General features: G+C 36.8%; 1 protein-coding gene across 1 annotated transcript; it reads right to left on the reverse strand.

Moving 5' to 3' along the window:
• Window positions 1-5,283: 5,283 nt before the first annotated feature.
• Defb113 (defensin beta 113) lies at window positions 5,284-9,029 on the reverse strand. Its single transcript, XM_021228466.2, is given in 3 exon segments — window positions 5,284-5,375; window positions 5,378-5,473; window positions 8,960-9,029. Coding segments are annotated over 3 exon segments (258 nt in total).
• Between the last annotated feature and the right edge of the window lie 514 nt (window positions 9,030-9,543).

A 9,543-nucleotide genomic window follows, 5' to 3' on the forward strand; every position in this document is an offset into this window, starting at 1 on the left:
TTGTTACTGTCACCTGATGATTTTGTTTTTAAGTAAGTGTTTTTCCAAGAAAGGCCAATGTCATTGGGGATATCCCACGGGATGTCTGGGGGTTATAGACATAATTTAATCCTTGCTTTTTCTCTGCCTTTTAAACACTGGTGTATGGTATAAACAACTGTGAAGTTTACAAAGCCAAAGAATCTATAAATTTGTGTTGCCTAATTTTACTAGTTGCTAGACTGTTCTTTCACATGTGATTATTACTGAAAACCCTCATTGTTATGAATGATAAAAAATCATTCTTTGCTGCCTGTTTGTACCAAACACAAGGTAGATTTCAGAAGCACAGAAATTTAAAGAAATATGCAATGAGTGAGAACTACTCTCCCTCCCCACGGAACTAATAAAAAATTATGTAATAAGATGCCAAGTATTAATACTGACAGTAATTTGCATGTCATCTTAATAAGAAAATTAATTACACAAGTGCTTTTGCAATAAATTTGTTAATTATTGTATGTGCAAGGAGTGCTGGCAACAGATCAAACTTCCCTTTTCCTTTGCTTTGTTTTGGGTACAATTTTTTTAAAGACCTGAAAATAATAGTAACGTTGGAATGAATCTCATAGTCTTTAAAAAAGAAGTTAAAATTAATTTAATGACTAGTTCATAGGCACCAATTTCTGTACTCTGTGGGGATAACGAAAGTTCTAATAAAATTTAAAATGCTATGAACCTGATTATGTTTAATTTCTAAACCCTGCAACCTCAAATATTGGAGGATTATTCAATGTTGTTTTATTGGCAACAAATTTCTAGAGCCAGTGTCTTCAATGGGCTTGTAGAAAATGGTGAGATAGGGTACGGTGAGCTATTCTGAATTATCTTATTCTGTGATGTATATTAAAGTGGGCTCAAAACCTTGATAATTACTCAAAGTCAGTGTAAGTACATTCTGATTAAAAGTGGTTGCTGGTCCAAAGAATGATGTCAAATTTTGGTATTTATTTAGGCTGCCCATAACTCTGTAGGCATTTAAGAAACAAATAGAAGACAAAATCAACATAGAGATTTTAAAAGACCCTTTTGACCTGGCCACGTGCTTTGGAAAATTTTCTCAGAACTAGTCTCAAGTACTTTGGGATAGTACTTAAATTATGTTCTGTCTGGCACTAACTTTGCAAAAAGTTCATCTTGATCAATTTACTCATTTATCTAGGGTTCACCATTATTACTAAATTACATGGATTAACTGTTTAAAATGTTAGCATTTAAGTAATTTGTTATTCATTGGACATTGCTGGGAATGCTTGTATATTTTGTTTACTCCTTGGAGCATCTGATGAGAAGGTGCTATAATCACTTCTTGTTTATGGACCTTGAAGCCCAACTGTGAAGACACCAAGTAATTTGCTCTATATGACATAGTTGGCAAGTGGTCATGAAGAGTCTCATACCTGAATCTTTTCCTTTCCTACCTCCTGTGCACTGTGTGATAAGGAGCTCATTTAAAGGGTTGTAGCATCGACACGGTGATAGCCTGCTTTCCATGCATGCTATCAGTATAAAATCACCTAAATACAAATTCAGCTGTCGAGTTTTCAAAACAATGCAAAAATTAAAGAGTGAATTGGTTGAGCATGTTGAAAAGAGCTAAATGATCTTGACTCCCATCCCTTAAGCTGGAGTTCAAAAACTTTATCATTTATCATAAACAATTAACTACTAGTCAGTTCAAAGTACTTAAAAACTTCAATAGCAAAAAAGAAAAAAAATCACGTGACAGGAAATTGTGGTCTCCCCTTGGAGTTCTTAGGGTTCTTTTAAAAGAATTTAAGAACTGATTCACAGAGAAGTTCTAAGTCAAATTTATTAGAATTAAAAAAAGAAAAGAAAGAAAGAAAGAAAAGAAGACACAGGAAGAAGGCAAGCTGTAAATCTCAGTAGCTGACAAGAGGAAGGAAATACCAAGGAGAATGAGAGAAGCCATCCCATTCGAGTTAGGCAGCATGGAGGCCAGCCGTGTTATGCACATACTTTCATGTGGTTAAAAACAGGGAGGGGAATATTGGAGAAAGACAAGACAGGCCAAAGTACCAGAGGAGCCATACTTAAGTTCTGGCCAACATCTGAAAGAAAAAGACAGAAGGGAAGAAAGAGTAAAGGTTTTGACCTCTGAGTTGGGAATCAGAAAGCTGTACCATCGCAATAGAATCTCATGGTCCCGGATAGGGCCGGCATACACCAGAAGGCAAGAATGCTACAAAGGAAAGGGCCTTTGTCTCATTAAATAGTTAATTATTTCTCCTACCTCTTTAATTTATCATAGCGTACATCTGCCTTCTTGAGGGTGACGGATTGGTTGCCTGACTGCAATCCCAACGGGATTAACTCTTAAGGGACCATACAATCTCGTTTCTCTTCTCATAGACAGTTTCCAGATGGCTGTGGTAACTTTTGACTAAAGATAACTGTTTCCCCTTAAGAAGACCCAGTGCTGCTTGGCGTTGGTGGTGTGCACGCCTTTAATCCCAACACTTGGGAGGCAGAGGCAGGCAGACCTCTGTGAGTTCGAGGACAGCCTGGTCTACAAAGCTAGTTTCAGGACAACCTCCAAAACAATACAGAGAAACCCTGTATCAAAAAACAAAACAAAACAAACAACAACAACAACAAAAAAGAAGACTCAGTACTACTGAAAAGGTGCCTTTAATCTTTTGTTTGGAAATCAGGCCTCTGTCATATGTGGGGATGGTGAAGATCTTTTCCCATTCTGTGGCCTGCCAGTTTGTCTTGTTGATGTGTCCTTTTATACTTTTGAAACTATATATTTCTTTAACTTGCATGCTTATCTTCAACACAATTTCTCCTACATTGACCTTTACACTGTAAGCAGTAATCAGAATTCAGCAATGTGTATATGGCTACAGGATAGTATGATTAGCTGAGTCACTGATATCTTATTTAAGCATAGAGTGAAAATTAACTTGCTATTTAGTGTATTTCCAAAATGCCTGCTGATAGATTTTAATTTTGGTTAAGCCATCCACTGCCCCTTCTCACCACTCTCTAAGCCAACCCATATTAATCCTTAAATATACAGAATTTTCCCCTTTGCGAAGTTGTCATTTTTGGTCCTCATGTTCAACTCGTAATTGATTATATATGAAGACAATATATATCTTTCCTGTCTTTAACTTTATGTTCTAATGAATTTGGAGGTCCATGTTACTCAAATTGCTCCAACACATTTGATCCCTGACTGTCTAAATTCCCAGTCCTGACCATCAGCTTTAACCATGATGTTATATTTGTGCGTAGTTTTCTGTTAAGAAGGCAGAGAAAAAAAAACAATTTTGAATCAGTAATTAGATTTTCAAAAAGTATGTTTAAATACACAGCAAAATGTTCATTCAGAGTTAATGCATCCTTTGTATTTTCTAGAAAACTGTTTCTAGTGTCTGTATTTTATCCAACTATTAAAATAATATTGAAGAAAATACTTGTGTTGCCTAATTTGTACAGTGTACTTATAATCCAGAACTAAATAAAGTGCTACTGACCTTGACTATGAGCCTAATTTAGCTAAATGTCACACTTTATTTAGACCCAGTTTTTTTTTGACTGAAAATAGATTTTCTTTCTCTTGCACAACGTAACCCGATTACAATTTCTCCTTGCTCTACCCCTTGTAGTTCTTCCACATTGTCTCTCCCAACCAGATCCACTCTTTCTCTGTCTCTAATTAGATAATAAATATTAAGGTCATTTCTTTTTTGCCTATTTGTTTGCTTTTGATTTTTCTAGACAAGGTTTCCCTGTGTAGCTTTGGAGCCTGTCCTAGAACTCATTCTGTAGACCAGGTTGGCCTTGAACTCACAGAGATCTACCTGCTTCTGCCTTATAAATGCTGGAATTAAAGGCATGTGCCACTACTGCCCTGCTTTGTTTCTTGATTCTAATAAATTTATTATATTATTTGGACAATTAGCAAGCCACCAAATTTTGACTTTTAAGAATGGACATTCTGATGTGAGCCTGGTGAAGTTGGGAAAAGCTTAAGCTATGTAAGTTTAGGCGCTTCAAAAATCTAAATGGAAGGAAACCTATTAAACCTGTGTTAGGAAATTAGCTACAGACACACTTATGTCCAAATTTCCTGCCCTTTCCATTATATATGTAACTAAAATGTGCAAATAACAGGGTTTTTTTCTTGTCTGAGTAGTTATTTCAGAGACAAATCGTGTTCCATTAGTACACACCCAATGGCTTGTTCAGAAGCTTCTTAAAATAATGTCAACCTACCATCTCAAAGCAGAAAGCCACCACACTGAGAGGCACGTATCAACATGCTGTCTAGCAGCAAGGCAGTGTCTCCTGTATTGGCCTTTGCATTCCAAGCCTGTCAGAACTCAACAAATTTATGTGGTTACAGTAAAAGTAGTGTATCTAAAATTATTGATCACTTAGTCAAGCATATATTATTCTGTATTTTACAGAAAAAGGCTATAAGTTGATGTTATCAAGAAAATATAAAAAATATGAATACATTAAGTGTTTCATGGTAGATACATAAAATTAAGAATCAATTTTTAAAAAACGTATCATTAAGCTTCATGATATACTCCCCCCGCTGCTGGATTTGGCTTTTCCAGAGCTGTATAATATTTCATTGTAATTTGCCTTCCGTAACTTAAAAAACATTTGATTGTATAAAATATTTTGATATTTTAAAATTATGACCTTCAAAATCACAATTTGATCTATTTGATCTTACAGCTCATCAGGATAAAATTGCAAACATATCCTTTTGAGCCAACATCTCTCAAGGATGTTTCCCTGTGCCATTTTCTTGTATCCTGGTATAGGTAAGATTTGTCATTTTCCACTGTATCCTCTTTTTTGTATTGTTCAGTTTCTTCTTCTTACCATTATCATGTCCACAGTGCCTTATTATTTGATTGACAATGTGCAGTCTGATGCCTAAGAGTCTTAAATTATTAAATGGTAACATAATCCCAGGTTGAGTGATTATTGATATCTCCAAATGTGTGACGGGAGGCTTCTGAATAAAACAAGTAGCAACGTGAGAAACAATGGGAAATCTTGCAAGTTCTAGATGAATCATTCACATTCTTACATTTCTTTCATATTTCCTTTTCTCAAAGTTGAAATCACTAGTCACCATAGTGTCATCTAAAAGTTGAGAATTTTCTCATGTGATGTAAAGCAAAAATCCATTTTTGTTGGTAGTTAGTACAATGTCCTAGTACATCATCTATTAGATTTACAATTTGTAACTTAAGATGCAGCCTTGGGAGCAGTCAAGGCTCCCACTCTTGGCTTTTGGTATTCACACACCACACATCAGTGCTTAGTGTCACAGTAATTACAGACAACTCCCGAGGGTTACAATCAGACTTGCATGAACCTTGGACCAAATATCGCTTCAGTGTTCTTTCTGCACCTTCTGTTGTTTTCATCTGAGGAGCTGGAAGAAAACACCCAACACTATTAATCCTAGTTTATTCCAGACAGGCAGACAAACGGATTGATGGATACACTTATATGCTGCATAGAATTTCAAATCTCTGCCCCCCTTGCCCTCACTGTCTCTCCCTCTCTGTCACCTCTCTCTCTCTCTCTGTTAAATCACATCAAGATGTTAATAAAAGCTTTTCTCTTTCAAGTTTATTTGTCTGACAATATTTCTTTTGCTTTTAGCATTCCCTTTTTCAAGATATACTTCAAATGTTTAATTTGAATATAGCCTCTCAAAATAGAAAAGGTGATGAGAAACAAAAAAGAATTTACTGGTCTTTGGTGGAAATAACAACCACCTCCCCCTGTCTTATTGTTGATCTAGTGACAAAAACTTAATTTGTTAGTCAATGATATTATATTCAAAAGAAAAAACACAGGATTTGTTGGGGAAGTCCTGTTATTTGCCTGTGCATTTGTCAATAAAGTACTGTCTGGCCAATAGAAAACCTAGATAGGAGGGACTAGGAGTCGAGGAGGATTCTGGGAAGGGGAAACACAAGAGAGTAAACATGTAACGCCATTGGGGGTAGGAAGCATGGAACTATTCTCCGGTAAGAGACATACTTAGATTAACAATTATGGGGTAATTACTTAAAGCAGAGCTAGCCAGTAAGAGACAAACAAGGCCAACAGCTTCATAATGAATATAGCTTCCTGTGTGTTTATTTGGGACTGATGCGGACCTAGAACCAGGCTGGCTCGACAGAGCCCAGGCGACTGGCGGGGGATAAACCAAATCGGCTAGCAAAAGAAAAAGCTTCTCTTAACAAAATGGTGATCAGGAGTGGGATCATGAATTTCCACGCAGAATGACAAAAGCTTTAAAGGAATTTTAGAAACAGAAGAACGGAGAGAAGCACAGAATTTTGGTAGCAGCATTTTCTTAGTTGTGCTCTGTTTTGCTATCAACAAGCCGAGATTCACGTGGCTTGCTTACCGGAGTCTTCCTGACTCGGCATAAAAAGAAAAAAAAACCATCTAGGTTGTTTTAAGAGACTCTGCTAACAATTAAAAGGTGTGTACGTACAGCTGGAAGTGGCAGCTTTTGCTGGATGTCAGCATGGACTGAGGCGGTAAGCTGGAGTCACGCTTATGCCCGCCATCTTGATGAAAAACCGGCAGTTTAAAACAGCCGCGGTTTTACAGATAAGACACGTGGTCAGAAAAACATAAAGATTTACAATAAAGTCAGACTTGGATGAAGAAAATCTCTAAAGGTTTACAGTGTGTTTAAAAATATACGTGAGATTGAGAGAGAAAATGAAACGGCAAAGTGGTATATAAATACAAAAGCCGGCGTTGTGGTGGCGCACGCCGGTAGGATTGCTCCAGAGGCAGAGGCAGGCAGGTTTCCAAAGAGAAACCCTGTCTCAGAGAAAAATAAATAAAAGTGAAAGAAATAAAGTAATAATAGATAAATAAATAAGCCACGTAAAGATGGAAAATACACAGAGAGTCTGGATACTGTACGCTATTGTGTTTTTCAGTTTTTTGCTTGCTCAGGAAGGAACTGCTGCTAAAGTACACTTGATTATAAATGCTGCTGAATTAATCCAACTTCTATCTTTTAAAAATGCCTTGACTTCAAAATTTAAGTGTAAGGATATGTTACTTGGAAAAGGAGTTTTTATTTATGTTTCTACAGAAAATGAAAAGCTAAGGATTCCTTCCAGGCTTTTGTGGTTTGACGAACCAACACCCCCGGAAGCAGTGGACCAGGTGTTCCAACAATTGAAACAGCGAAGATGGTGCAGTCTTACAGACCCCGAAAATATGGACTTATACAGGTTTCTGAGTTTTGTCATGATCCCCATGGTATAAACAGCGCCCCCTTCCAGCAGGAAGCAGTTTGGAATGAGCGACGTCCCAATTCCCATCTTGTTTATAAATCTTTGTTTTCATTTAAATGGGATTGTTTATAATTGGCTAGTGATCACAGCCACTCTTTTTTAATGGTAAAAAGGGGAATTATGGTATGGGTATTGTTTTTCATTTATTGAGACAAAATCAAGGTCAATTTTATGATGCTTATATTTCTCCTCTTGATTAAGTATTGTGCTTATACTGATCTTTTACAACGTAATGCATAATTGAATACAGACTATAGATAGCTACTTATAATAGAATTTCTAGTTACATAAGTTAGGTTTCTAGATATACAGAAATATATTTGAGATGTACAGTCTTCAAACCTCTCAAAGACCTTCAGAACATGGCATTTAAAATGGTTTAGGGTTTGTCTTGACAATGAGAAATGTCTGCTCCTGGCAGCACCAATTACATCTGAGAGGAAGATGGGCATCGAAGAAACTCATTATAAAGTTTGCTTTCAACATGGCAAGATTAGCCATTTGGGCAAGAAACTGCTCTTGCCTAGATTGTTTGACTGTTGTTGTATAATCTGGACATGCAGGACCCACAGGAAAGTGACTGCTGAACTGAGTCTTACAGGGTTCCTGCTTGATGAAGAGTCTACGAGACTTTCTGCAGGACAAAGAAAAATGACTGACAGACTGCCAACGCAGATGGACAGTTTGAAATTTCCTGCTTTGCTGAGAAGTGTTCCAGACACATTGTGGCCTATGGGCTGAAGATGGATGCCCCAACGCTACAGAGGAACTTCGGGTGACTGTCCAGGCAGTAAGATATCTCTGTCAATCCTAGTGTTTATATATTATCCTTCTGTGGTCTTTGATGGAGTTGAAGACAGATAGTTATAATTATAGTTTTCCTTAGTTATGATAAAAGATAAGCTACATATAGGACTTTGGACTCACAAGGATGGGATGGATGATATTTTCTTAAAATCTTGCTAAAATATTGTAACTATGTTCTTACTTGATAACTGTTCTGTCATATACAATTTGACTATGTTAAAATTAAGACCTTTCTTTTGTTTAAACAGAAAAGAGGAGATGTTGGGGAAGTCCTGTTATTTGCCTGTGCATTTGTCAATAAAGTACTGTCTGGCCAATAGAAAACCTAGATAGGAGGGACTAGGAGTCGAGGAGGATTCTGGGAAGGGGAAACACAAGAGAGTCAACATGTAACGCCATTGGGGGTAGGAAGCATGGAACTATTCTCCGGTAAGAGACATACTTAGGTTAACAATTATGGGGTAATTACTTAAAGCAGAGCTAGCCAGTAAGAGACAAACAAGGCCAACAGCTTCATAATGAATATAACTTCCTGTGTGTTTATTTGGGACTGATGTGGATCTAGAACCAGGCTGGCGCGGCAGAGCCCAGGCGACTGGCGGGGGATAAACCAAAGCAGCTAAAAAGGAAAAGCTTCTCTTAACAAGGATTACTTCTGATAAGGAATAGAGTTTCCTAGTGAGCAGCTCAAGAAGAGTCTAGGAACAATATTTTCCACATAAGGCATTTATAAAGCAATAGTTCTCTTCACATTCTTCCCATGTTCCAAACATTACCCTAAGGACCTTACGACACAGTGAAGATAACAACCAGGAAAATACAGAATAACTTCATTGTTGATTGCATTCCTCAACTAGAGTTAGGATAGAGCTCAAAGAGCTTTTGTATTGGCAAAAGGGGGACTTTATTTTTATAGCCTTCTCAGAGATTACAATTCTGATTGATTATGCCTTTCTAAACTGAGCAAATATTTATGAAAATATTGTAAAATAAACAAATACCTATAATATAAGATCTTTTGCTCTAATGAACTCGATGAGCCAGACATGAATTAATTTTCTGTGGAACAAGTGAAAAAATGGATTTTAAGTGCCCTTGGTAATTAGTTGAACCTAAATGCTATACTAAATAAAGTAGGCTCAGAAAAAAAAGATCATAGTTTCTTCATATGTGGAATGTAAATTGTACATACTCATATAATGCATGCACAAACACATACATAATTACACACAATCATAAATACATAATATATGCTTATATACATATGGCCTGGGAGCATAAGCATTGAAGGACAGACAAGGAAAGAGTGGAAAGAGTAGGGTTGGATGAGAGCATAATGAATGTGAACAAAGTACACGGA

The sequence above is a fragment of the Mesocricetus auratus genome, unplaced genomic scaffold (genome assembly GCF_017639785.1).
Source record: "Mesocricetus auratus isolate SY011 unplaced genomic scaffold, BCM_Maur_2.0 Super-Scaffold_100021, whole genome shotgun sequence".
NCBI classification, from domain to species: domain Eukaryota; kingdom Metazoa; phylum Chordata; class Mammalia; order Rodentia; family Cricetidae; genus Mesocricetus; species Mesocricetus auratus.